The sequence below is a fragment of the Neophocaena asiaeorientalis genome, unplaced genomic scaffold (assembly GCF_003031525.2).
Source record: "Neophocaena asiaeorientalis asiaeorientalis breed wild unplaced genomic scaffold, Neophocaena_asiaeorientalis_V1.1 scaffold202, whole genome shotgun sequence".
Lineage (NCBI taxonomy): Eukaryota > Metazoa > Chordata > Mammalia > Artiodactyla > Phocoenidae > Neophocaena > Neophocaena asiaeorientalis.
Genome location: NW_020172627.1, coordinates 1653489 through 1680803, shown reverse-complemented (window position 1 = coordinate 1680803; position 27315 = coordinate 1653489). Strand labels below are relative to the sequence as shown.

Below are 27315 nucleotides of genomic sequence, written 5' to 3'. Positions count from 1 at the left end.
TTGGTACAGCTAGTCGCGCACCAACTGCTCGCCTCCCCTGACCTGCAGCCTCTGGACCTCACTGCCGCGCCGACCCCCACTGGCCCGGTGAGCGCGGCGGCCCCTCCCTTCCGGGTCCCTGCGCCTCCTCCTCTCCAGCTGTGTCGCGGGAGGCCCTTCTGCTCCAGTCTCCTGGGTCCCGGGGCGCCGCAGCCCGCAGCCCTAAGCCTGGCCCGGGAGGTGGGAGGGGGAGTGAGCGTGACCTTGGCTTCGCCTTTGTTTGGCCGAGGCGTCCCCAAGGACCCTCAGCCCTTCGCGCGCATCCGACCCTGCGAGTGCAGTTCTTGTGAAGTGTTTTGCGTAAGGGAGCGAAGCTTTTAATGGTGGGGTTTCAGGCATCAGCGTGGGTTCTCCAGCCCAAAGACTACAGACTGTCCACGCCTTTCGTGGCCTGGGGAGGGGCCTGCTGCTCTTCGCCTTCTCAAGGAGCCCTGGCTGCGGAGGGCAGCGCTGGGGATGGGGATGGTCTACCGTTATGTGCTTGGCGGGACAGGCAGGCAGCTTCGAAGTCTCAGGACCTCGTAGTGGGGGCAGGGGGCAGGGCCTTTACAGACGGTTTTAACCGGGTTTCCGCTCACAGATGGAGAGACTGAGGCCCTGAGGGAGGCAAGACTGACCTGAGGTGGCAGCCAGCCTGGGAAGTGCTTCTCCTTCCCTCAGGGAAATGTGCGGGAATGGGGTGACCCTGAGGTCCCAGCAGGGTGCTATGATGCCCCTCCACCATGGGACCTAACCCATCCCTGCACCCACTGCCCATATATCCTGTAGCATATTGGAACAGGCCCCTTTTACCTTTGTGCTTTTCCCACCTCTGGCCTTTAGCTCAGACCCTCCATCTCTGCCAAGGAAATAAGCACACCCCCTCCCTACCCTGCTTCCTACCTCGGAGTCTGCTTCCGTGGCTGCCTCTTGGGTTCAGTAAACTAGAGGTGGGGTTTATTCCTGAGAAAAGCCCACCCAGTTCCCAGAACGTGGCGCCATCATAGGCCTGCAGGAGTGTGAGTCCAGGCTCTGCTGCTGCCCAGCTTCAAGGTCTTGGGATCTCTACAGTGGGCGTATTGCAGAGCAGCCCAGATAGGGCCTTGCGTGCGGGAGGCTTAGTGGCCAGGGATGTCTGTCGTCGTTATGCTTCTGAGGGTGGCGGTGGGGATGGTACAGACTTTATCCGTAGAGGGGAGGGCACCAAGAGCTGCCCAGAGCAACCTGCCTGTTAGTCCAGGGTGGGCTGGGCTGGTCAGGGGGTGTGCACAGTGCCTGACCCTAACTCTTCCCTTTCACCTGTGTGGGCAGGACCTGGCAGGGCAGGCTTGGGCTTTGGCTCCAGATACTGAGGTTGACTCTGTCCCCAGCCCTCTAGGGCTCCTGAGTCCTCAGGCCCTGTTGGGATTGGGGCAGGGGTGGCTGGCTGGCTGTCCTTCTGTCAGGCCGGGTGAAGGCCACAGCAGTGTCCAGCGGCTGCCCAGATTATTCAGTGTTTGTGAAACACAGTGTTCCTGCACTGGGCCAGGCTGGACACAGCCAGGCTTGTCACTACCCCCCGAGCCATCCCATTCCCCTGTGGGGGTGGGTGCCAGCAGAGAGAGCAGCTCTGGCTGCAGCTGTTGGAAGGAGCATTAGCATTAAGAGAAATCTGTGTTTACATCATGACTCTGCAGTGAGGAGGGCACAGGCTGCGGAACCACAGAACCCTACCACTCACCAGCTTAGCCTCTCTGTGCCTCAGTTTCCCTATTTGTAAAATGGGGCTAATCCAAGTGCCCACCTCTTGAGATCGTTGAGGGGGTTAGATGAGCACAGTGCCTGCCCCCGAATCAGTGCTGACTAATTGTGCTCCTATTTTTATTCCCTCAATGGATGATCTTGGTGTCTGCTTTTCTTTGCCTTAGGATGGGGATGTTAAGAGTTTCCCCATTGGGTTGTTTAGATTCTTCTCACATTCCAGGCCAGTAGCTCCTGGGTCCTATGGCCATCTGGGCCGGGGCAGCAAGCCTGTATTTGCCCAGGTCTCAGGGACCATCAGAGGGAGAGCAGGGGTTGGGACCCCGGCCCTCTGACCCCAGAACTCAGGCCTTGAGTCCCCACCCAGCACCTGGAGAGGTGCCACTCCAGGAAGAGCCAGCCCCTAGCAGCCCTCAGTAGGGCCTGGTGTCACTGGCTGGCAGGACATGCAGCTGAGCATGTGGATAGGAAGCTTGGGGCACTTGAGGCTCAGGTTCCAGCTGAACCCACCTCCTTCCTCCCTGCAGTGCAGTATATTTTTGCTTTTTAATTTTCCTCTGTTCAGACTTGCTGCTGGTTGCCCTGAGGAGCCCACTGTCCCTCGCTCAAGAAGACCGCCTCCCTGCCCTTTGCCTCATGTAAGTTTGGAGGGAAAGAGGGAGCACGTGGGCTAGGAGGGCTGTGCCATGCCCTGCCTTGGGGCCTGACCCCTTGTAGAATAGAAGGTCCAGCCAGCTGGTTCTGGTGACTTGTTTGAGCTGGGGCGGGGTGTGTGCCCTGTGAGCTGGGCACATCTGGCCCCAGGAGCATTGACTCAGGGCCAGGCCCAGGCCCAGGCCCAGGCAGAAAGGCACACTTTCTGGGACTGAGTTATGTGGGGGGAAGCAGGCCCTCCTGCCTGCATGGCCCCCGGTGGGGTGGCCCTAGTGCTGCACCCTACTCACAGGCTGGGATTCTCTGGGCAGAAGGGTGTTAGCAAGTATTCAGGGGGAGCTGTCTGTGCCCAGGCAATGCTGGGGAAGAGGAGGGGGCTCTGCTTACAGTTGTGTTGGGGGGTGATGTAGAGGAACAGAGGTTCTAAGAGGAGCCTCTTATCCGAGAACCTCTGTCTTCTGGGGGGAAGAGGAAGCCCCTCCCCCCCCACCTCCCCATATGTACACGCGGATTCCTGAAAGCCCGTTGTTGGAGCATTTTCCCTGGGAAAGAGCAGATGAGATTGCGGGGGTGAGATGAGCTCCAGGTTCTTTTTCCTCTCCATCCTGAGTGGGCTTCCAGCCTGAATGTACCCCCTGAGCTGTTAGCTGTCCTGAGTGTAAGCTCTGGGCAGGGTATGGGAGCCAAAGAGGGCAGCTGCAACTGGGAGCTTGGCTGGGCAAGGCGCCTGCCTCTGGTCTGCCCTCCACTGTCCCCCAGTGCCCTTCCCTTCTCTGAGCCTCAGTCGTCCTCGATGTGAAGTGGGGCCATTGAGGCCCGTGTCATTGGCTTTCTGGCCTGGGAGGACATGCTGGGCCTATACTGCAGTCAGGGGAAGTTACTGGTCCCTTTTGGTCACAACGACTAGAGACCCAGTAGTGCCATGGGCCTCGAGATAGTACAGCTCAGCCAGACACCTTGCTTCTGGCCTTTTCCTGACCGGGCATGGAGCACCCAGTCCCTGGAGGACTCCGCTGCCTGAGTTCCGGGGTGTTCAGGAGGCCTGGCTGACTGTCCCTCTCACCTCTGTCTCGTTACTGCCTAGCCCAGGGCCACCTGCCCAGTAGGCCCAGCAAATGCCATATGAGTGGATGAGTGGCTGCCAGAGCCTCCTTCCTTCCATCCCAGTCCTGTGGTTTATGTCTCTCCCTTGTTGCCTGTGTCCAGAATGAGTCAGCTGAGGCTGCTGCCATCCTGGCTTGGGGCACAGGCCTCGAGGCTCCTGGCTGCACATGGCGTCCAAAGGTTCAGCTGGTACAGCAGGTCGTCTGGGCCACCGGCCACCTTCCCAAGCAGCAAAGTTGGAGGCGGCTCCAGTTACATGGAGGAGATGTACTTCGCCTGGTTGGAAAACCCCCAGAGTGTCCACAAGGTTGGCACCCCAACCCTGCCCTCTGTGCAGGAGAGAAGGTCCTAGGGCTGGGCTGTGGAGAGGGGAGTGGGGAGAAGCAGCTTGCCTGCTGTGTGACCCCGGGCAGGTTTCTTTGTCTCTCAGGTCCTCCATCATCTTTGTGAAAGAGCTTGGTCCTCATATTGGGTGAGGAAAGTCCATTGCTGTCCTGTTGCTGGACCAGCCAGTGGGTGGCGGTCTGTCTTGAGAAGCCCTGGTAATGCCCTGCTCAGTCACACCTGGTCTGAAGCCTGTCCCTGCCCGCTTTGTCATGCAGTGCCGTCTCCAGATGGCCTCTTGTTATATAGTTAGGAACATAAGTGTTTACATATATAGTAAGCTGATAAAATAAGTACCCACTGATGGTAAAAAAAAAAAAAAATCAAAATCAGATGCCAGGACAAAAGTGAAAAGCATAGCTGCTCTCTCTCCGTCACTCACATGCCTCAGAGGAAAGTAATATGTTCACGTGATCCAAAAACAAAAAGTATTAAGTTCTACAGTGAAAAGCCTTCCTCTCATTCCATCCCGTATCTGCTCAGCTCCTACCTGTCTGTTTTCCAGTCTATTCTTAATTTCTTCTGTATCCATTCAGATAAACTTATTGCAAACATAACTCTGGATTCTCCCCCTTTACACAAAAAGTAACGTGTAACATCCACTCTTTTGCCCCAGGCTTTTTTCACTCAGCATACATCTCCAAGATTTTCCATGTCAGTACCTCAAGAGCCTCATTTTTCTTTTTCACAGCTGTATAGTATTCCACTGTTTGGATGGATGTTCTACATCCATCCCCAGGGACAGGCATCTGGCTCGTTTCCAGTCTCTGGCTGTCATGACCGGTGCTGTACTACATCATCTTGTACCTTCATCATCCTGCACGTGTGCAGCTAACTGTGGCATAAATTCCGCAAAGTGGAATTGTTGGGTTAGAGGGCATCTGTGTACATAATTTTGATGGGTGTTGCCAAATTGCTTTCCACACGGCTTGTACCACCTTATTCTCCCACCAGTACTATATGAGAGGGCGTAGAGGAAAGCACTTTTGTATGTGTTCTGCTAGAACGTGGAGGTGCTGGTGCATGTGCCCATCTGCTTTTTGTTTCTGTACGAATAGTAGCAAAGCATACATCCTCTTCTGCTGTGTTCACTTTACAACATATCTTGGCAATATTCCACATCCACAATAATAAATGCGTCTTTTTAAAAAAAGACTACATAATTTTCCAGAATCTAAATTTACCATCATTTATTTAACCAGTTTCCTATTGATCACTGCTTAGATTGTTTTTACGTTGTCATTTTTATAAACTCCTGCAGGGAACATCCTTGTACATGTAGGCACACCTGTCCAAGTACATCTGTAGAATAAATTGCTGGCAGTGGAATTGCTGGTTCAAAAGATACATGCATTGGAAATGTTGAGGGCCTGCCTGCCCTTACCCTCCACAGAGCTGCCTCCAACCCACAGTGTGTGAGGGCATGTTTCGCCTATGGATAGAAGCCCGTTTCATACATAAAGCCCCTTGATCACAGCTTATAACCTCCCCCACCCACTACCAAGCTGGGTCCTGGAGAGATCCAGAATTTGGGTGGGAGCCCTGGGCTGATTGAGAAGGGTATTGTCTGCAGGGTCCTGGGAGGGCCCTGAGAGCTATGGTGGTGAAGGAAGACTGATGTCCCCTAGGGCCCCAGCCTGGGCCACCCCGCGCTACTCCCAGGCCCTAACCTGACTGTTTTCTTTCTTCTGCCCCTGCCCAGTCCTGGGACAGCTTCTTCCGGAAAGCCAGTGAGGAAGCCTCTTATGACCCGGCTCAGCCCCGGCCCCTTTCTGTTGTCCCTGAGAGCAGGCCGGCAGTGTTGAGCCGGACCAAGACCAGTAAGCTGGTGGAGGACCACCTGGCTGTGCAGTCTCTGATCCGGGCCTACCAGGTGAGCGGCTGGGAGGGTACAGGCTCCTGGGGTGTGGCCAGGTGCTGACGGCAAGAAGACTGGCTCAGCTCCAGCGTCACTTCAGGGAGCTTGGTGGCTCTGGCCCCTTCTCCTGCTCTTTGTCACGTTACCATTCACATCACTTACCACCCCCTGTATTTTCTGTGCAAAGTGGTTTGTTTGTGGTTTTTCTCATCTGTCGCCCACACCACTCTGCCCTAGAACCTGGAGAAGTACTTAGTGAGTGATCAGTTTCAGTGAGTGTTGAATGAAAGGTGAGTAGATTGCCCCTTGTTAATGTCTGTTTTCTCTTGACTGAGCATTCCAAGAGGACAGGGGCTGATGTCCAGCAGGTGCTTAATTAGTATTTGTGGAATGAATGAATAGTTCATTAAGCAGCTCTCCCCCATCAGCTGCTCTGTCCTGGAGACTTAGGCTCCCCTCTGCTGGGTTCCCAGGCTGGGCCCTCGCTATGTCAAAGAGTCCTGATGATGTTTCCTATTCTTGGTCTTGACCGACCAGGACTAACCGGAGGGCTGTACTGGGTGTTCACTCCACAAAAATGTAATCATTTGGGATCTGTCTGGGAATCAGTGGCAGGAGGTATCTCATAAGAGAAACTTGTCTTGAAGACATGCGGAAGGAAGGGTAGGGGCATCCTGCGGTTCTTGGTAGAGACTCCGTGGGAGGATGCAGCAAGCCGCTGCAGGAACTCGGGGGAGAGGGAGGCCTTAGCAAATGGAAATGGCACCTTGCCTCTGAATGATGCGCTCTGTATGGGATGGCAGCTGCCTGCCCAGGTGTGCTGGGGCGGAAGAGGAAAGGTGCACAGGACTGGGCTCCCTCACTGTCCTCAGGACCCATGGATCGTGGGCCACCTGTGAGGAAACAGCAGTGATTGTAATTATGTTTTTCTTGGCTGGCTGAAAGAGGCAGAAAGTGATCTGACTGTTGACTTTGAAAAAGGACAAGGAACATAAAACTCTGTATGAAATACGGGGTAGCATTCAGAGTGTGGCCTGAAGGCCTTATCTTCTAAGTACAGTCCCAGCTCTGCAGCAGCTCTTTGTTCTTTCACTGGCCAAGACCAAAGCCCTAGGGTCCTTCCAGCAGGATGGTCTCTGGATTCAGGAATGTTACTCCATACTTGCATGATAAAAATCTGCCTGGTAGTGAGCACCTACTGGGTGGGCTGCAGCCCTTCACAGGTCACTGAGCTCTGAGCTCTGGTTTGACTCATCTGCACATAGTACTGAAAAAAAAACCCAGGCTGCTTCTTAATGCATGTTTTCAAGCACATAATAGGTAGAAGAATTATGTAGTGAACCCCCATCAATACAGGGCCAGTCTTGATTCATCTTACCCACCTCCGGCTCCACCCATAGCCACTGATTATTTTGAAGCAAATCCCAGACTTCATATCATTTCATTCATTGAACATTTCAGCATGTATTTCCAGAGGTAAAGCCTCCTTTTAAAATATTCAAATATGGACTTCCCTGGTGGTGCAGTGGTTGAGAGTCTGCCTGCTGACGCAGGGGACACGGTTTCGTGCCCCGGTCCGGGAAGATCCCACATGCCGCGGAGCGGCTGGGCCCGTGAGCCGTGGCCGCTGAGCCTGCGCATCCGGAGCCTGTGCTCCGCAACGGGAGAGGCCACAACAGTGAGAGGCCCGCGTACCGCAAAAAAAAAAAAACAAAAAAATTCAAATATACCGTGATAGTATTATCACACCTAAAAATAGTAATAATCCTTAATGTCACCAAATACCCAGTTGGTATTCATTTTGCCTGTTTGTCCTAGGATTTCTTTTTACTGCTTGTTTGAATCAGGATCCAAATAAAGCCACAGGTTGTGATATGTTGACATGGCTTTTCAAGCCTCTTGTACTCTACTCTGCGGGTTCCTCTCCATTTCTTTTTGTGTTTCTTGCTCTGTGTGTGTGTGTGTGTATAAGAAACCAGGTTGCTTGTCCTATAGCGTTTTCTGGAGTGTGGATTTTGCTGATTGCATCCTCATGGTGTCACTTCATCTGTCCCTTTGTCCCATGTAATTTTTGTAAATTGGTAGTTAGATCTAGATGCTTGATCCAACATAGATTTGATTTTTTCTGTTGTTGCAAAATCAGCTTCCTGGTGGTGATGGGCACTTCATCAGTTAGCAGCTAAAGATAATTATTTCCTGGACACATTAAGTCATTGGGAGTGGTAAAAGTGGTGATATTCTAATTCTTTCTTTCTTTGTTTATTACCTGAAATACTTCTCTCGTGAGAACCTTCCCTTTGTCAGCTCTGTTTATCCTGAGGTACAAATTGTATAGGGAGGGCAGGATCAGTGCTTGACTTTTCCTTTTGTTGATGGATTTTCAAAATTATGACATGGTTTCCTAGCATCCTCCAAAGATGGCCAATAAAGGTTTTTCTTCTTTTTCATAGTATGATATGAATGCATGAATTTAAACATATTTAATGAGTTTCAGTCTGCTATAGATATTATCCTTTTTGTTGCTCAAAATGTGTCCTTATTCCCAGCCCCAGTAGTGTTTGAGCACCCCTCTGCTATCTGGTAGGACAAGATGCTTTGAGCTCATCTCGCACATTTCTGTCCAGCCAGTTCTCCAGGGAGTGAGGGAGTATTTACTGCTATTGGTTTGGTCATGACTTCTGGGTTCTTTTGATGGTTAGAGCCAGGAAATATGTATTTTTTTAAAGATACCATACTTTATGGGTTTATACTGATGCTTCTATATACATCAAATGTAGGACTTAGTGTTTGTCCTTGACCTCATCAGTCTTATGTCACCATCTCCTTTTAAAGATACCAAAAATAGAGGTTCTCAAAGACAGCAATACAATGACTTACTTGATTTTCCCACAATCCACACGTGACAGTCTGAGAATACAGTTCTAGTACTACTACTGCTCATTGGTACTGTAAATGAATTTATGATCTTTTTATTCCTGCAGTTCTGTTTGTCTTTGGGGAATATTCTGTTAGTCAGTTGGAATAGTTCCTCTCTTTGTAGTTATGCCACCAAATGGATGCATTAATTCATTTGTTTTGTCTTACTTTCAATTTTTAAAACTTAATTTTGCTTTATAGTGATATAAAATATTTATAAGATTCCAAAGTCAAATCGTCAATGCAAGATATATTCTTAAAAGTCTAGCTTCTAGCCCTGCTGCTCTGCCCTATTTTGTCCTTTCCCTATAGGTAATAATTTTCCTTATTTTATAGTTTTCTTATTTTACTGTATATTCTTCTAATGCATATATTTATTTGTAGACATGCAAATATATACAAATATATGCAAATGCATGTGTTTACTTTTCTCTTCCCTTTCTTAGATACTGGGTAGTTTACCACACACACTTTTCTGTAATTTGCTTTTTTGCTTAATAATATTTTGTGGAGACAACCTCATAGTAGCAGTTAGGAATTTTCCTCATTCCTCTTAGCAGCTCTGTAGTATCCCCTGTATGGATTTCCCATATCCATTTGCCAGTCTCCTGTTGATGGACATTTGGGAAGTTTTTAGAATTTTGCAATTGCTAATAGTACCGTAGTAACTACTTTTGTGTACGCATTCTTTCCTGTTTTTGAAAGCTTCATGTTGTACTTTGAAACAGAATTGAGCTCCTGCCACCTTAGTGGCTATGGTGGGGTCTCCTAGGCAACTATTCAGTGGCTGGGTGCTGGAGATATGTGGAAACTTGAAATTCTGAATGGGGACTTGAGGGGCCAGGGCCCAGAATCTCAGTCTTGGTGAGGGTCTGTCCAGCTGCGTTCCAGCTCCTCCCCGACCTTTTCCCCTCTTTCAGATCCGTGGCCACCATGTGGCCCAACTGGACCCCCTGGGCATTCTGGATGCGGACCTGGACTCCTTTGTGCCCTCAGACTTAATCACCACCATTGATAAATTGGGTGAGTCGGAACCCTTTCCTGTTGCCCTGGCAACACCAGAGCCAGCTGGTGCCTGTGCCCAGTGAGGGGCTCTGAGCCTACAGTGCCTCTGGTCTTGGGTTTCAGCAAGCAGCCTGGGAGGCTTTCTTCTGACCCTTGCGCAGCTATGCATGGTGTCCCTGCAAGGGAGGTCTCCCCGTCTTCCCTAGCTGGTGTGCCACGCTCAGCAAGCTTGAGACACCTGTCCAGGCCCACCCTTATGGCGGCAAGCTAGGCTCTGACTCATGCCCTGTGCCCTGCAGACAGAGGGCCTTTGAGCTTTAGGCTAGACATGGCGGGAGGGTCCTGGGGGCACTATTGGGAGGTCTGGGGATACAGCTGGGCCCCACCTGGGCCTGACCTCCCTCTCTCCTCTCTGCTGCCCGGGCTCTGCCATGTGTGCCTCCTAGCCTTCTATGACCTGAGGGAGGCTGACCTGGATAAGGAGTTCCAGCTGCCCACAACTACCTTTATTGGAGGCTCTGAAAACACCCTTTCTCTGCGGGAGATCATTCGGCGCCTGGAGGTGAGCACAGGCAGGTGTGTCGGGCATAGCTGATGCAGCTCTGGCGTGCGATAGAGGGAGGGAGGGCGCTGCCTTTTCTGTTCCAGATCCCAAGGCGGTCGGTCTTCTTCTTGGCTCCTCGTGGAGTGCTTCCCTTTCCCCCAGAACACATACTGCCAGCACATTGGTCTGGAGTTCATGTTCATCAATGACGTGGAGCAGTGTCAGTGGATCCGGCAGAAGTTCGAGACCCCTGGCGTGATGCAGTTCTCCAGTGAGGAGAAGCGGACCCTGCTGGCCCGGCTGGTGCGCTCTATGAGGTCAGGCTCCCAGCACCACCCCGGGCAGCCTGAGTGGCTGGGGGGCCTGCTCCAGGGCTGTATGAAATGTCCCAGGCCCTGGCTAAGCAACTAGGAGGGTGCCTGGTAAGGGAAGGCAGGGCTGGATGGTGCTCCAGGAGAACATGACACCGAATGAGGGTGGAAGTGGCAGAAAGATGTCCCTGTGTGGAGTGAGTGTAGCAGCGCCTTCCTGCAGGCGGGGCACTGCCTGGCTCTGCCCCTGAACTTCTCTGAAGCTGGGTTTGTCCAGGGCTGCGGGGGCCTGGAGGAGCCCCTGGCCCAGCTGCTAGGAGTAAAGTGGCTCCCTGAGCAGTGACGTGTGGGCTGGAATTTGAGTTGAGCCGTGAGGCATCTTTGGGGCATGATGAGAGAGCCCCAGGGCACGTGTGTGCTGGAGAGCAGTGGTCTGGGAGCAGGGGAATGGCTAGTTGGAGCAGTGTGACTGGAAGGGGAAGAGAGGGTGGTAACTGGGAATGGATGGAGCCAGAGGTCTGTTGAAGTTGGGAGGACCCTCAGCCTCCCCACCGACCTATGCTGCTTGCTGGTAGGAGCACCATGGTGTCTGTGCCAGGTCCTGGACTGCGCAGAGGGAGGTGGCTTTGCAGCTTCCTGTGTCCTGGCATCCTGCTCCAAGCCCTCATGAACAGCCCCCAGGAGCCCAGCCTGTCCACCCTTCCCCATCTCTCCCCAAGCAGGTTTGAAGATTTCCTGGCCCGGAAGTGGTCCTCGGAGAAGCGGTTTGGCCTGGAGGGCTGTGAGGTCATGATTCCTGCCCTCAAGACCATCATCGACAAATCCAGCGAGATGGGGATCGAGAATGTCATCCTGGGGATGCCACACAGGTGTGCCCTTCTCCTCCAGGCCCAGCAAGCTGAGGTGTATAGGAGGCTTTGAAAATCAGAGCAGGGGTGTTGGTGGGACCTGGGGATAGAGGCAAAGTGGTCTAGAAAGTTATCAGAGTCCCTGGGCCCTGGGCTGCTCATCACAGAAAGCACGTGGCCAAAGCCACATGGAACCAGGCTCTCTTAAACTGTTTCTCTCTCACCATGTTGCTGTTGTCCCCAGGAGTATTGAGGTTACAGAAGAGGGGTATATCATGCTACTTGAGGTTCCTGTGGACAAGGGGATGTGGAGGGGCACATCCCAGGGAAGTGAGGGCAGAGCCTGGGCAGGTGGCCTCAGGTTCGCATCCCCTGGTGGGAGGTCTCTGGAGGTGAGCCGAGGGTCTCTTTCCCCAGCTGCAAGCTGGCCACACATTTCCTGTGACTTTGATAAAGACTTGGAAGGCTGGTCTGGCCACTGGGCAGTTACCTCTGAGCTGGAGCCTGTGGGCTAACGAGGAATGTGGCCAAGGTGGCCAGGGGTCCTGCTAAATGGGCTGGAAGAAGACTGCTGAGCAGTCTGGGGGGCAAAGCCCCTGCATTTCCTGTGCCTGTTTCCAGCTGCTCACAGGTGGGCCAGCCCCGGACTGCATCAGCACCAGGGGCATCAGGATGCATTGTGAGGAGGGTCCCCACCCTGTGGGCTGGCCTCCCGGGAGCCCGAGCTTTGCCACACAGGCTCTGCGCTCTGGGGGTCCCAGAAATGCTTGGTGTCTGGTCAGAGGGTCGTGCAGAGCTGGCCCCGTGGTCTGAGGAGGCAGGGGCATACGTGGCTTCAGTAGAACTGTGGGAGAGGATGGTGCTGGGCTGTTAGGCAGCTCTGGGACTGGGTGGTGGTGCTGGCCAGGCTCCTGGCCTGAGGAGGGCTCCAGAGTCAAGGGCTGCCCTCGGCCAGGCCTCCGTATTTGAGGAGGGGCCTTTGAGGCCAGAGGCTTTGCCCAGAGGGGCTGAGGGTTGTTCATACGGCTCCTGTGATCCCACAGCCCTGCCACCACCGCAGAGCAGGAGAGGGGCCCGCTGGAAGAGCGCTGCCCTTCTGTCACTGGGCCGTGCAGGGCTGGAGGTCAGGGTGTGAGCAGGCCTGGGGCCTGCGTCCGCTGGTAGTCTATGGGGAGCGGGTTCGGAGTCACGTCCTGTGCCCCCATCAGGCTGGGGCCCACCCCTGAATAGATTGCCCCCGATGGGAAGTTCAGGCTGGACTGGAGAATCCCTGGGCCGGGCTGAGGGACCCCTCAGTCCTCCCTCAGCTCCTCTGGACAGGTCCTCTGGTGACTCCTGATCTTAGGGGCAGTCCAGTCCCCTCTTCCCTCTCCTTATCACTTCCATATCACTGGGCTGGGGTGGGGAGCCATGTGTGAGCAGCTGTGATTCGTTAGCAGCTTGGGGTCAAGGTGCTGGGTTGGGCTCAACTTTTGGTTGGGGAGAGGGGTGAGTAGACACCCTGCCATGAGCCTGGGTGGCTCCCTGCTCGCGAGGGCCTCCTGAATCTGAGTTGTAGGGGGGGATGCCTGCCTGCCCAGGGGGGCCGGCCAGCTGGACCCGCTCACACACCTTGTAGATTGAGGCGGGATGAGAGAGGGTGGGGCCTTCCAGCCCCCATGCTAATTCTGATAGGTCCCAGGTGGGCAGGGAGCATGGTAAGAGCCCTGCCCCCTCTGGCTCCAGGGGCAGACTGAACGTGCTGGCCAACGTCATCCGCAAGGACCTGGAGCAGATCTTCTGCCAGTTTGACCCCAAGCTGGAGGCGGCGGATGAGGTGGGTGCCAGGCCCAGGCCCCAGAGCCTCTGGAGAGCTGGGTATTTGGGACGTGGACTGGAGAGGGCCTGGGCCAGGACCTTGCAGGCTCAGACAGACCCTGAGATGGATGGACATGCAGAAGAGTGGGAGAGAGGCTGGGGGTGTCTGTGTGAGGCTCCTAAGGTGTTCTGGAGCCAAGTGCTATGATCTCCAACAGCTGGGAGAGCCCTCGGGTAATCTGGGCTAACCTCCCTCTTTCCAGCTAGGGGGACTGAGGCCCAGAGAGGTGTGCAGGGAAGTGCCTGTAGTTATTCAGTTCAGCTCATGTGGCCATACCTCTGTGTCCAGCGTCCTGTCTACCTTCCCTGAAGGGCTGCCTCACTCACTTGTTTGATCAGCACAGCACTGGGAGGTCAGGACGGTTTCCTGTGCCCACTGATGAGCAGAGAGAATATTTTTCTGCCCTCACCCCCGTCCTGGCACGTATACGTGTCATGCATGCCTCATACCCCACGCCTCTGCCCATGCTGGGCCCTCAGCCAGATGGCCTTCCTCTCTTCTGCTCTCTGCCTCTTTCCCAGCCCTGCCCGTCTCCCCTTCTAGTGACTTCCCTGGTCCTCCAGGCAGAATCCTGTCTCTCCCTCCTCTGTGCCTCCTTTCCCAGCAGATCCGTCTCTACGCTGGCCTTTTCCATCACGCGCACGCACGCGCGCGCTTGTGTGTGTGTATGTGTCTGTTTTCCCTTCCAGGCTGGTAGCAGGGTGACGGCAGGGACCTCATTCCCGAAGCCCCAGCACTCAGCACAGGTGCATGGTTTGTTAAAATGAACCACATTAAATGACTGCTCTCACGTTAGGCCAGAGTAGGAATAGAATGTACATCTGCTGGCTCCCAGTCCAGAATCTTCCCGCCATCATGTTCATTTTGCTCAAGCACCTTCATCTCTCTGAGCCTCAGTTTGCTCTTCTGTAAAATGGGGATAAAAGTCCCTGCCCCCAGAATGGTTGTGAGGAATCAGAGACGACATGTGAGTAAACTGTAAAACCTGGCCAAAGGACACTTTAAACAAATTTACTTTTTTTTAATAGAAAAAGTAATGTGAGCATCGTTTGAAGAAAAGATTACACAATGAGTGTGTTTCCCTTCTGAGACCCCTTTCCTGCTCCCCATGGGCTCTGCTGTGGTCAGTTTTTGTGTTAAAGTGTGTACTTCCAGAAATGTTCCACGCAGTGCGAACACATATGTGTCCAGTACAGCTTTATTTGTAAAAAGCCAGGGGAGCAGCTCGTGATGCCGCTGGCCACCTTGCTGTTTTCACTTAACGGGCTGTCACTGTTTCAGAGCTGCACACAGAGCTCCCCAAGCTTCGAGTGCCCCTCTGGTTTCTGCTATCTCCTGTTGATGAGCATTAGGTGGTGGAATGAGTGTCTTTGCGCACATGTGTGCACTTTTAGATGGTATCCGAGAAATGCGGTGGCTGGAGCTGAGGAGGTAGGAATGAATTGCCCTCCAAAGAGCTTGCAGACAGCAGCGAGCCCACACGCTGTGTGCGAAGGTCCCAGGCCCCCGGCTTCCCTTACTCTGTCCAACCTTTGCATCTTTGCCAATGTTCTAGGTCCAAAAGTCACTGCATTTGAACATATTTCTGTTTCGAATTTGAGCGTCTTTTCATGTGTTTAAGTCATGGGTGCCTTTTTCTGTAAATTCCTTTTCCTGGCTTTTGCTCATTTTTCTATGGGTTTTTTGGGCTTTATCTCACCAATTTGTAAAAATGCCTTATGTATTGAAGGAGTTAGCCCTTTGCCTGTGTTTGTCTGATAAGTATTTTCCCAGCTTGATTTTTTTCCCCTAATACTGTGCATGGATCTTCTTCCCACATGGCAAATATATTAGATTTTAGCTGTCTTATCCTTTATGGCTTCTGAAGTTTGTACATTGTTTAGAAAGACTTTCTCTACTCCAAGATCATAAAGTATGTCATGTTTTCCCCTGATACTATGGCTTCGTCTGTACATTTTTGGTTACTTTGGTGTAAGGAGTCAGGTACGGGTCCTGCTCCAATGTGTGCCCAGAGGCCTAGCCCGTGGTCTCAATGCCAATTAAGAGCCGCCCTTCATTTCTGTGCCTTCACTGCTGCTGGCTGGCCGCTTCCTACGGGTGCCTTACCCCTTCCCCACTCTGCCATCTTTAATGCGGAGAGGATGGTTGTTGATAATGTGGAGGGGCTCCAATAAGGGAGCCAAGGCCCAGGGAACCTGCCTACCTTTCTTAGGCCAGCCTGGAGGGCAAGAAGGGCGTTGTGCTGGGTTTGGGGGAAGGATGCAGGTGTGAGTCAGGGACAAAACAGCCTTCCCAGGGAGCAGAATCCAGGGAACGTCCCAGCGCCACTGTAAGCTTGCATGTCTGGGATAGGGTTGGGGGGAGGTTCATCACAGGCCACCTCAACCTTCAGGGCTCCGGAGATGTCAAATATCACCTCGGCATGTACCATGAGAGGATCAACCGAGTCACAAACAGGAACATCACTCTGTCGCTCGTGGCCAACCCCTCCCACCTGGAAGCTGTGGACCCCGTGGTGCAGGGGAAGACGAAGGCAGAGCAGTTCTACCGCGGGGATGCTCAGGGCAAGAAGGTGAGCTTGCCTGGGCTCTGAGGTCCTGTGTTCTGAGGGGTAGGCTCTGAATCTCTGAAGTCCAGGAGCAGGGCTGGGCTTCACGGGCTGCGGCATGGGGGCCCCTCCTGGCTTATATCCTGCCCTGCAGGTCATGTCCATCCTGGTCCATGGGGATGCCGCCTTCGCTGGCCAGGGTGTGGTCTATGAGACCTTCCACCTGAGTGACCTGCCCTCTTACACCACCAACGGTACCGTGCACGTCGTCGTCAACAACCAGGTGAGGGCCTGGGCTGTGTGCTGGGCCCTGTCAGTGTCGTCCATCCCTGAATCCAGGCAGCACTTTGAGGGGACGAGTGAGGCGTTTCTGGGTTTAACCCCCCTGCTCTGCTACTTACCAGAGTGTGATTTCAGGCAAGATGCCTGATCTCTCAGCCTCGGTTTCCTGGTCTGTGGAACTGGGAGGTGTATACATCTGTCTGTCTCTGTCTCTGTGTCTGTCCTTCCCTCTGCAGCCCCCTCCCCCCGTATTATATATGTGAGAAAGCAGTAAGGCCAGAGGAAGATGGGTATAACCAGCACCTAGCAAGCACCGAGGCTGAGCGTGTAGCTAGATGCTGCCTTGAGCTGCATGTGACCCAGGCAGTCTTAGAGCACAACTCTCAGCCTTTGCTTTTAAAAAAGGTAGCTGTGGTTAATAACAGCTCTTCTTCTGAGCCTGTAAAGCCCTGGGTTAACTATCTTATTCTCACATTAAGTCATTTAACCTTCACAGTATAACCCTGTGAGGTAGGAATTTAATGAGCCCTTTTAATCGATGAGGAAACCGGCTTTGGCAATTAAGTACCTGGCCCAAGGTTGTACAGTTAGTAACTGGTGAGACTGGGTTTTACCCCAACTTGCGCTCCCCACTCCCACTGTATAAAAATGATTGCAGGAGAAAGAGCAGACACGATTCCCCTGGTGTTACCGCCGTCCCCGTGGGACCCGCGGCTACGTCTGATTTTGAGGTCATCCACTGTTAGCCCATCATGTCCCCTGCACCTCCTGAGCACACCCGATGGACCTCGAGGCAAAGGCGCCTCTCCCCTGGCCCCCTGGCCCTCTGGTCTCCCAGGCGGCTGCTGCTGTCCAGCTCTCAGTGCCTCCTGCTTCTGCAGATTGGCTTCACCACGGACCCCCGGATGGCCCGCTCCTCACCATACCCCACTGACGTGGCCCGTGTAGTCAACGCGCCCATCTTCCACGTGAATGCAGACGACCCAGAGGCCGTGATGTATGTGTGCAGTGTGGCGGCCGAGTGGAGGAACACCTTCAATAAAGACGTCGTGGTGGACCTGGTGGGTCTGGGGAACTGAGGTGGAGGTGCTCGGACTGTCCCTGCCGTGGCAAGTGCGCCGGGTCTGCAACATCTTTGCTAGTTGGGGCTGAGCGGCAGGTTTAGAACTGCTGAGCACCATCTCTGCGGAGGCCTGGGGGTGGGGCATTTGGTGATGGGTTGTAGTGGGGGCTGGTGAGGCCTCACGGGATGTGGCCTGCCAGGTGTGTCCCAGTTGTGCAGTGACTGCGCCAGCCACACCGCCTGGGCGCGGGACCCACCTTCTGTCCCTGCAGGTCTGTTACCGCCGGCGTGGCCACAACGAGATGGACGAGCCCATGTTCACGCAGCCGCTCATGTACAAGCAGATCCACAGGCAGGTGCCTGTGCTGAAGAAGTATGCAGACAAGCTCATCGCCGAGGGCACAGTGACCCTGCAGGAATTCGAGGTGGGCCCGATCAGTGCCTGGGATCGGCCTGAGGTGGTTGCTGATGTCATCAGCCCAGTGCTGGACACTGGCGGTTTATAGAAGTAGCCAATATGGTCCTTGTCCCCAGTAGCCCCCAGTTATCAAGGGGGACAGAGGACCAAAGACGTTTACAGCCTGGTGGGGTACAGTGAACACTGCGATGCGTGGAAGCCCATCCTCAGGCCAGAGTCCAAGAAGGCTTCCTGTAGGAGGTAGCCCTGAGCCGGGTTTGACCCCGTAGTTATATGTGGATGTGCTTGCCCTCCCGCCTGCAGGGAGCTCTCAGAGCAAGGACTGTGAGTCTTCCCTGCGTTCCCCCAAGTCCCTTGCTGAGTGGGATCACCTGAACTCTTTCCAGGATTCCCCCTGCACTCTGGGACTTTTATCTCTGGCCTTAAGGTCCCTGTGGGCCAGTGGGCAGACAGTTCCTCTAGAACGTGGTGAGAGGGACCAGGGTTTATGAGTCTGGGTTGACTCAGCCTCCGGCTGCCCAGGGCATCGCTGCCTCAATCCAGGCCTTCACCCTGATTTCAGGAAGAAATCGCCAAATATGACCGGATCTGTGAGGAGGCGTTTGGCAGGTCCAAGGATAAAAAGATCCTGCATATAAAGCACTGGCTGGACTCCCCCTGGCCTGGTGAGTGAGCATTGTATGGCTGAGAGTGATTTGCCTGGGCGCTGGCCGCTGGCACTGGGACCAGGACTGGAGTGATCCTGAATGAGGGCAGTCTCTGCCCAGCCCAGAGGCTGTGGGCTTCGTCCCTGAGACCCCTGAGGCTGTGTGGGACTGATTCCTGCAGGTGGGGTAGGTGGGAGTAGAGGGAGATAGTGTCGCCCTCGGGACATATGTGATGAGCTGCTTCCTGGAAAAGGCTGGGTCAGGGAGGGTGGACCGCAAAGTGGAGTGGGCCCTGGGGGAGGGGTGCTCAGCGGGCCTCTCTGGGGCGGAGCTAGATGGCTGTGACCCTGGGTCCAGGGAGGGGCCTCGCAGGCGCCGGAGGGGAGGATGTTAGGTGGGTGCTGTCAGCTGTCCCAGGTCCCCAGGATGGGCTCAGGGTTTGAGTGCCATTGGGGTTAAGGGAGTGGTGGGCCCCTGAGTCCTGGGGAGACAGCCTGGCCAGGGGAGCTGAGGCCCCACTGCCACACACAAGTCACAGAGCCTCTGCCCTCTCAGGCTTCTTCACTGTGGACGGGGAGCCCAAGAGCATGACATGCCCAGCCACGGGTATTCCAGAGGACATGCTGACCCACATTGGTGAAGTGGCCAGCTCTGTGCCCCTGGAGGACTTTAAGATCCACACGGGTGAGGTTGCTGTGCAGGCTGCAGCATGGGCCACTGTCCCAGACATCGTGCCCCAAGGGAGATGGCATCAGGAGTCAGGGAGGCCCGGCCCTCATCTTGACTTGGTCTTAGGTAGATCAGCGGAGCTCTCAGTGCCTCCTTTGTGCCCCATGAGGTGCCTGTGTTAACAGCTCCTCTCAGGGTGAGCAGATGTGGATGCCACGCTCCCAGCTGGGTGCTGGTGACCAGGCTTCTGTGGGACACCTTGTATTTTCCCAATGCCTTTGCCGAGGGCATCCCTGCATCAGGCAGAAGGAGAGCAGGGAAAGAAGGGCTTCCCATGGAGGGGGCGGTTGGGCCTAGAATGTTGGGCGGCAAGAGTGCTGGGCTGGGTGGGTGACAGAGGGCGACCCTAGGCTAGTAGGTCGTCACTGGCTGCGCCTCTTGGCCACGATGGTGTCCATCGTGGCCTCTGCTCAGGCAGCCTGGAGGGCCCCCGCGATGGTAGTGGGGTCCCTGTGCACCCTCCGAGCAGCCTGTGGGCGTTCCAAGAGGATTCCTCCACATGCACGTGGAGGCCCAGGTGTCTTGGGGCACCGGCTCTGTGCAGCCACACAGGGTCTGTGTGGGTGTAGGGCTGATGGGAGCCCAGCCTGGGCCGGGTGCCTGGGCTCAGATCCGAGCACCTTCATAGCTATGTGATCGTGAGTAAATGAATTCCTTCTTCTGAGCGTGTCTTCTCACCTAGGGGTGGGAGGGTTTGGTACCTCTCCCGTGGGCTTATGAGAAACGTCCCTGAATCAATGAATGCGGCGTACGCATGTGGCGGATGATCGCCTAACGGTGCCTGCTCCTTCCTGCAGGGAGGGAGGCTGGTGGGGATGTGGGCTCAGGCTGGCCCTGTGTGTTGGCTGGAGTGGTGATGCTGGAGGAGGGGCCTCCTGCATCCTGCCGGGGCCCTGCTCGGTGGGAGGGGTGTACACTGAGTATATACACACCCGGCCCAGGTCCCAGGGACTATGGCTGTCCCAGATGGGGTGGCCAAGCCCCTGTGGCCTTCAGGCTGGCCCTCCCCTCCCGCAGGCCTCTCTCGTATCCTGCGGGGCCGTGCGGACATGACCAGGAAGAGGACAGTGGACTGGGCGCTGGCAGAGTACATGGCCTTTGGCTCCCTGCTCAAGGAAGGCATCCATGTGCGGCTCAGTGGGCAGGACGTGGAGAGGGGCACATTCAGGTGAGGGTGGGGGGCTCTGGGCCCTAGGCCCTATGGGCATTAGCCTTGTGCCTGGGGGGAGCTGAGAGCTCAGCTGCGCTGGGGATCTCTCACAGTCGGCCCAGGGCCTCTGGAGTGGAGTGGCCCTTCCTTCTGTTCCTAGACCTTGTCTGGGAAGCCAAGGAGGTGTTCCCAGGTAACTGTATCAACATGCTAGCCCCCACCCTTGGGCCAAGCTGTCTGAGGGCTGCTAGGCTGCCTGCCTCTCTGTCCCCACGGGGCCAGCGTGCAGAGCTGACTGCTTGGCCAGAGCTGTTGGTTGATGTCAACCCTTGTGGTTATCTATGGTCCTCAAGATCCTTTGTTTCTCTTCTGTGAACTACTGTCAAGCCAGCTCCCTGCCATCATCTTGCTTGTTCGCAGTTCGGTTTTGTGTCCAGATGAGGGACTTTACACTTGCCGGTTGTCCTCATTACATTTACTCTGTTTGGGACCCTGGATGTTTGGGATCTCAACTCCGTCTCTGCCATGTTAGTGAGTCCTGGAGGTGTGGCTTCCAGTATTCGACAGGCCATCTTTCCCACGTCCCACTCCCTCATCACTGCTGGTCTTGCTCCAACCAGGGTACAGAGGGCCACTCCACTGCACCCTGAGTTGCATGTCAGTCCTCATAAGGCTTGGGGTTTGGCCAGGGGGGCCCCCCTCATGCACAGGAATTCCTGCCTCCTGTAAACCTGGACAGAGCAGGTGAGGTGGTAAAGGGGCTAGCAGGATGGGCAGGGAGATGGTGCCCCTGGGGTCTCAGGCTCCACCCAGCATCTGGGAGGTCGGCAAGGCAGGTCTCATCGGATCCCTCCTTAGGTGAGAAGCTGAGCCTCTCACGCCTGTGCTCCAAGACCCCCAGGGCTTGTGTGAGGGCACCAGTGGGAGGGGAGGCTGCCCAGAGGAAGGACCAGATCTCTCTGGTCTTCCACGGCCTTCTTGATGTCGCCATCCTGTGGGACTTTGCCTGGTGTCCTGCTCAGTCCGCCCGCCTCCCCTCCCTTCCTGGTCTGTGTCTCTGCAGTCACCGGCACCACGTTCTCCATGACCAGGAAGTTGACCGGAGGACGTGTGTCCCCATGAACCACCTCTGGCCTCACCAGGCCCCCTACACTGTGTGCAACAGCTCCCTCTCGGAGTACGGAGTTCTGGGTGGGTCAGAACTCTGCCTGCAGGTCGGGCGGGCCCTGAGATGCTTGGGGACCAGAGAGGGTCTTGCACCTCAGGGTGTCTGTTTTTGTTGTTTTGACCGTGGTCTGGGGCTGGGTGGGGCCGAAGAGGCTCAGAGGCCCCTGGGTGGACCTGAGTCCTCGGACAGCCCTGAGGGACAGTGGTTGGGCTGCCTCCACCTGAGGCCACATCAGAGATGAGGTCCTGTCCCATCTGGCCCCTCAGAGAGCCCAGATGGGGGGTGGGGGTGCACTCTGGCCTGGGTAGGAGCTCTGGATACCAGAGCTTGTCCCTGGGCAACAGTGGGCCCAGACAGAAAGCCCCATCGAGTCCACTGACTGCTGCCTCCACTGACCGGCCCTGAGCCTGGCCTGGCCACCTCCACGTTCCTGACCTCTGTCTTGCCCTCTGTGCCACCACACCCAGCAGCCCCGTCTCGAGGCCCCCTCCCTAGACTCTGGGCTACCCAGACTGCCCCCCTGCACTCTCCCTTGGCTTGACCTTTAGCTGGCCTGCTTCCTCCCAGAAACGGGAACCCACCGAGACTGGCCACCGCTTCTGGGGAGCTGCCTCTGGGGCTGTTCCTGCCCGTTCCCCTCGGCAGCCCTGCCATATTTGGGGGACCCCTTGGCAAATGGGCCCTGCTGCCTCCCCAGGGTGTCTTTGGAGTTGACTCCTGGCCTACATAAGGCGGAAGCTGGCTGTACGTGAGGTCATGGCTGAGAGTGGCATCTCTGGGTTGTGTTGCCGGCGGCCAGGAAGGGAGATCCTGGTCTTTGGGCACCAAGGAGTCCCCGGGCGCTTCTGTCCTGCTGGGAGGGACGGGCGGGGCAGGCAGCGCGTGGGAGGAAGGGCTGGGTCTGGCCGGAGCCACCACCACTTGGGGACCGTGTGTGACAGGCTCTGCCTCGGCGTCTCCCGTTTAGGCTTCGAGCTGGGCTACGCCATGGCCAGCCCCAACGCCCTGGTCCTCTGGGAGGCGCAGTTTGGTGACTTCCACAACACGGCCCAGTGCATCATCGACCAGTTCATCAGCACGGGCCAGGCCAAGTGGGTTCGGCACAATGGCGTCGTTCTGCTGCTGCCCCACGGCATGGAGGGCATGGTGAGGGCCGTGGGGGCGGGCCCCGGCCGGCCTGGGAGAGGACGGCTAGACCTTGGCCACTTGCAGAGTTGAGGGGGGGTATGTGCCTCCCAGTCCCCCGGAAGCACACGGGTCTGCAGGGTGGGGCCTGCGTAGCTCTGCGTCACCGCTGCTGAAGTGGGTGATGCTGCTGTCCCAGCAGTAAACGGAACGGACATGCCTGAGTGCCTGCTTTGTGCCGGGACCTGTTCCCACTTTCCAGATGAGGAAACTGGGGCACAGAGAGGTGGAGTAGCTTGCCTAAGGTCACACAGCTAGTAGCTGGAATTTGAACCTGTGTTGTCGGGGGAACCGCATGTGGGGGAGAAGGAGGATGTGCAGGCCCTTGGGGAGGGGAGGAACACAGCATCAGGAGATGCCAGCCTGGTGGGTGTGTGGCCTGACCAGGTGGAGCATGGGCAGGGCTGTGCTGGCTGCAGTGGATGGCCCTGAGGACCCACTGAGTTTGGACTGGTCACGTGGTCAGGGATTGCTCAGTACCGCTCAGAGTCAGGTCTCCCTGTGCCGTGCACTTTACACGCCACGTATAATCCTATGGCATCCTCACAGCTGGACCAGGCAGTCAGTTCTGTTCCCGTTTCACGTGTGAGGAGAGAAGGCCTGTGACTGCCCACGGCCTCCCAGCTGTAAAGGTGGCTGGCATCTCACTGGGTGGAGCGTGAGTCAGGCTGGTTGCGGAGGGTTGGGCCGGCCTGGCTAGTCCCTGTGGCCATGGGTCCTTGGGGCGTCCCCACTAAGGGAGGAGCAGGTCACCCCTGTCCCACGGAGAGCCAGCTTGGAGGACAGTGTGGAGGGTCTTGCTGCTCTTATGGAGCAGAGCAGCCCCGTGGGCCAGGGTAGGAGTAGGAGTCAGAGCTGGGTTTGAATCTGTCCCTTTCTGGCTGAGTGACCTTGAGGTTTCTTAATCTCTTTGTCCTTCGCCTTCCTCATCTCCATCACAGGGCTGCTTTCACAAGACGAGAGAATAATCTGTGTGGGGTCCGTAGAGCTATGTCTGGCGCACCACAGGCACATAGTAAACAGTCACTGCTGTAGGTCAGAACGTTCTAGAGAAAGAGCATCTTGGCCTTTTTGCTTTTTCCTTCTGCCCCACATGTTCACACTTGGTGGCTGTGGCCGGACCCTCATCGGAGGCTACCTCCCTACTCTTGTCCCACATTCCTGGTGCTTTCCTGTGGTTGAGACTCCGGAGTGAGGGCATCTCCTCCATGAAGCCCTTTAGACTCTCCCCCAAGCCCAGGGTCCCCATCCTGTGTGACAGATCCCCAGTCCCCCCCGAACGCTGGCCAGGCTGGGCTATCTGGCATTTGCTTCCAGGGCCCGGAGCACTCCTCAGCCAGGCCCGAGAGGTTCCTGCAGATGAGCAATGATGACTCGGACGCCTACCCCGTGAGTGTTGCCCGCCCTCCCCCAGGACAGGAGTGCACACTGCTGCTGCCGTGCCCAGCAAGGCCAGGGTGTGGATGCCACAGGCAGGCCACCTCCCAGCCGCACCCTGCTCCTCCAGGCTTTCACCCAGGACTTCGAGGTGAGACAGCTCTATGACTGCAACTGGATAGTGGTCAACTGCTCCACGCCGGCCAGCTACTTCCACGTGCTGCGCCGCCAGATCCTGCTGCCCTTCCGCAAGCCGGTGAGCCACCCGCCCTGGTCGTCACCGTGACCGTACCGGGGCCGAGTGCAGGGCACCCTGGCCAAGCAGGGGCGGCTGGCAGCCGGGCACGTGTTTCCCTTCCAGCTGATCATCTTCACACCCAAATCTCTGCTGAGGCACCCAGAAGCCAAGTCCAGCTTTGACCAAATGGTTTCTGGTATGTGCCTGGGCGTGTGGGGGAGGCGGCTGATGGGGGGCCTGGTGGCCCACGTGTGGCCTCTGCTCCCGGGACTCTTCCGTTCTTGCCTCTGTCTGTGGCTCTGTTGGCCCTGAAGCAGCTTCTGGCATGATCCCCGCCAGCAGCTGGGTTGGGAGGTTGGTGCAGCGGCCGGGTGGCTGAACCCACTTGGGTCACTTATGCAGAGCGCCAGGGCCAGAGGAGTGCCCTGGGGCCCCGCAGTCTCCCAGCAGGGCTGGCCTGGCTGCGCCGGAAGAGCTTAGAGGCAGGAGGCCTGGTAGAGGTCTGCTGGTTCGTGGGACACTGAGTATCAGTTCACTCATCCGTTGTTTTCTCTCATGAGCCAGACAGACATTGCTGGCCCTGGGGAGCCAGCGGCCCCTCCAAGAGCTCTCAGCCTCATTTAGCTGGGATTCGGAGGTCAGATAAAGCACCCGAAGGACCAGGTTTTGGAAGTGAGACGTGACCCAGTGGAGGATCAGGGAGGAGCAGGTGTGGGGCCTTGAGGCTTGGCAGAGCAGAGCTGTCTGGGAAAGCGGTCCTGGGTTGTAGGCGGAGGGGCAGGGGCTGGCCAGGAGGACCTCAGTGGCGTGGACAGGTGCTTGTTCTTCGCGTGTGTGTGTGGGCATCCCCTCAGATGTGGCGGGTGGCTGAGCCAGCAGTGCAGAGCTCTGGCGTTGGGCTGGACCGCCTGGGCTGGGTGCCTAGTACTGGTGGGCCCTGGCAGCCAGTGGCCCTCTCTGCCGCACTGTCCTCATCTGGGTTGCAGGGACCCTACAGTACCTTCCTCAGAGGTTTTTGTAGTATTTTTAGTCTGGTGCCTGGCACATGGCGTGAGCTCAGGAAGGAAAAATGGATGGGACTTGGGGATGGAGGCTGGGCTCTGGAGCTGAGAGGGAGGACTGTGCAGGGTTCGCCTTCCAGCTTGGTGACAGGGTGGATTGAGTGTGCCTGGGAGGTAGGCGTGGCTGGATGGGGAGCAGGTTTGGGACAGTGGCGCTGTCAGATGGGGATGTGACATCACCTCTGTCCCCTTCAGGGGCTCTCCCCATCATCCCCAGCGCCCCCTCGCCCCATCACCTTATTGTTGATGCTCCCAAGGCTCTGCCCTTGGCTCCAGCCACTGTCTCCACCCTTGTCCCTGTGACGTCTCAGAGTGTCCTCTGTCCCCTGCTCCATTGTTTGGCTCAAGAGGTTCCTATTGCAGCCACAGGTCTAAATCTGGGGCTTGTCTTAGTGGCCAGGGAGAGCCTGGAGGTGCCAGGGATGTGGACCTGATTCCCAAGCTGCTCTGGCCCCTCTGGGAGCAGACGCCCCTGCCATGCCCTGTCGGTCCCCAGGGACCAGCTTCCAGCGGGTGGTTCCTGAGGATGGGGCTGCGGCGCAGGCTCCCGGGCAGGTGCGGCGGCTCATCTTCTGCACGGGAAAGGTGTACTATGACCTGGTGAAGGAGCGGAGCAGCCAGGGCCTGGACGAGCAAGTGGCCATCACACGCCTGGAGCAGGTGCGCCCGAGCCCCTCAACTGCTCAGAGTGACGAGCAAGGTCATATCGCCAGCCCCCTGGCCCTGGGCAGCGTGCCAGGGCCGGGGCCAGTGAGGGAAGCGGTGGCTGCTCTCCTGGGGGCCTGGCATGCACATTTCCCCCTTCCCCTAGCTATTCCCTTCTTTCTCCCTGTCTGTCCCAGATCTCTCCATTCCCCTTCGACCTGATCAAGCGAGAGGCAGAGAAGTACCCAGGTGCAGAGCTGGTGTGGTGCCAGGAGGAGCACAAGAACATGGGCTACTACGACTACATCAGCCCGCGCTTCATGACCATCCTGGGCCGAGCGCGGCCCATATGGTACAAGGCTGGGTGCAAGGGGTTGCCCGCCATTTACCCCTCACGTCTTCCAGGCCTGAGGCTCTGGGGGCTTGAGGCCCCATCCTGGCTCTGCCCACCCCATTTGCTGTGTGACCCAGCACTGGCCACTGCCCTTCTCCGGGCTGCATTGGAAACTGAGGAGTTGGGCCCCATAGTCCCTGCTGGCTCTGTGACTGTCAGTGACAGATCAGCTTCCCCATCAGGGATCCTCTTTAATACGGCCTTATGGAGGGGAAACCTTTGTCTTTGTTCTGCAGCCAGAACTGAACTAGAGAACCTCCTGCATGTCTCAAATCTCCTACCTTTGATCTTAGGCCAGTGACTTGGCCCTTTGGAACCTCAGGCTCTTCGTTTCTGCAGCTGGATTAGACCCGGTGCTGTCCTGGGGTAGCAGCAGGGCCGGGCTCAGCCCTCCGCTTAGCTTGACTCTCCTCCCCCAGGTATGTTGGCCGAGACCCAGCAGCTGCACCAGCCACAGGAAACAGGAACACTCACCTGGTGTCTCTGAAGAAGTTTCTGGATACTGCCTTCAATCTCCAGGCCTTTGAGGGCAAGACATTTTAGAGCCTGCCTGGGTCTTGCTGTGGGGTTGTTGAGGCCACCGGGGACATTAGGGACTGGCTGGCTCTTCTGCCCAGGAGAGGGACTGTCAGGGTCCCCAAGATAAAACATACCCATGCAGTGATTGAGGCCAAAGAGTAGGTACCGCTGGCTTCGGTATTATGCCACCTTGGGCCTTTGTGTTTATTTCAGAATCTCTTAGGGCTGAGAAAGCCAGAGGGGTCTGTTAGATGGGCTGTAGTTGTAGAGTGTTTCCCCAGCTGCCCGGGTCTCTCTGGAGTGTTCGTGTGGCTTCTCCGTCTGTGTCGTTCCTGTCTCTGCAGACAGCCAGCCACCCAGGAACCCGTGTCTCTGGTCTCTGTCTCCCAGCCTGGTAGACTTGACTGCTGCTCACCCTGTCCTTGTTCGTCTGTGGACTCAAGAACTGTTCTCTTTTGTGCTCTTAGAAATAGAGATCTTAGCAATAACAACCAGGTGGAGCAAAACCATGCCAGGTGATTTATATGTGCTCTGTTTTATGGGGTGTGTCATAATAAAATATGTCAGCTTCTGTGTGAAATACAGCCAAGGCTCACATGTACCAAAGTAGAAAAGCAAATAACAGAGAAATTAGAAAATGCTTAAGGGAGA

General features: G+C 56.1%; 1 protein-coding gene across 4 annotated transcripts; it reads left to right on the top strand.

The window, feature by feature from the left end:
• On the top strand, window positions 1-27315 carry OGDHL (oxoglutarate dehydrogenase L). 4 transcript variants are annotated; one of them, XM_024739065.1, is made up of 24 exons: window positions 1-87; window positions 3619-3823; window positions 5603-5773; window positions 9595-9697; window positions 10126-10241; window positions 10386-10540; window positions 11257-11403; window positions 13108-13198; window positions 15633-15812; window positions 15943-16071; window positions 16952-17131; window positions 17406-17558; window positions 18114-18216; window positions 18754-18882; window positions 19945-20095; window positions 21141-21268; window positions 22213-22391; window positions 23748-23819; window positions 23938-24063; window positions 24169-24241; window positions 25603-25766; window positions 25949-26103; window positions 26565-26674; window positions 26878-27315. In XM_024739065.1, exons 2-24 carry the CDS (start codon window positions 3620-3622, stop codon window positions 26913-26915), a joined length of 3057 nt encoding a protein of 1018 aa, XP_024594833.1. In that variant the 5' UTR covers window positions 1-87; window position 3619; the 3' UTR covers window positions 26916-27315. The 4 variants fall into 4 exon arrangements, with proteins under 4 accessions (XP_024594833.1, XP_024594834.1, XP_024594835.1 ...); XM_024739066.1 differs by having other exon boundaries at window positions 47-87; window positions 26565-27314; XM_024739067.1 differs by lacking the exons at window positions 1-87; window positions 5603-5773; window positions 26878-27315 and having other exon boundaries at window positions 3620-3823; window positions 26565-26688.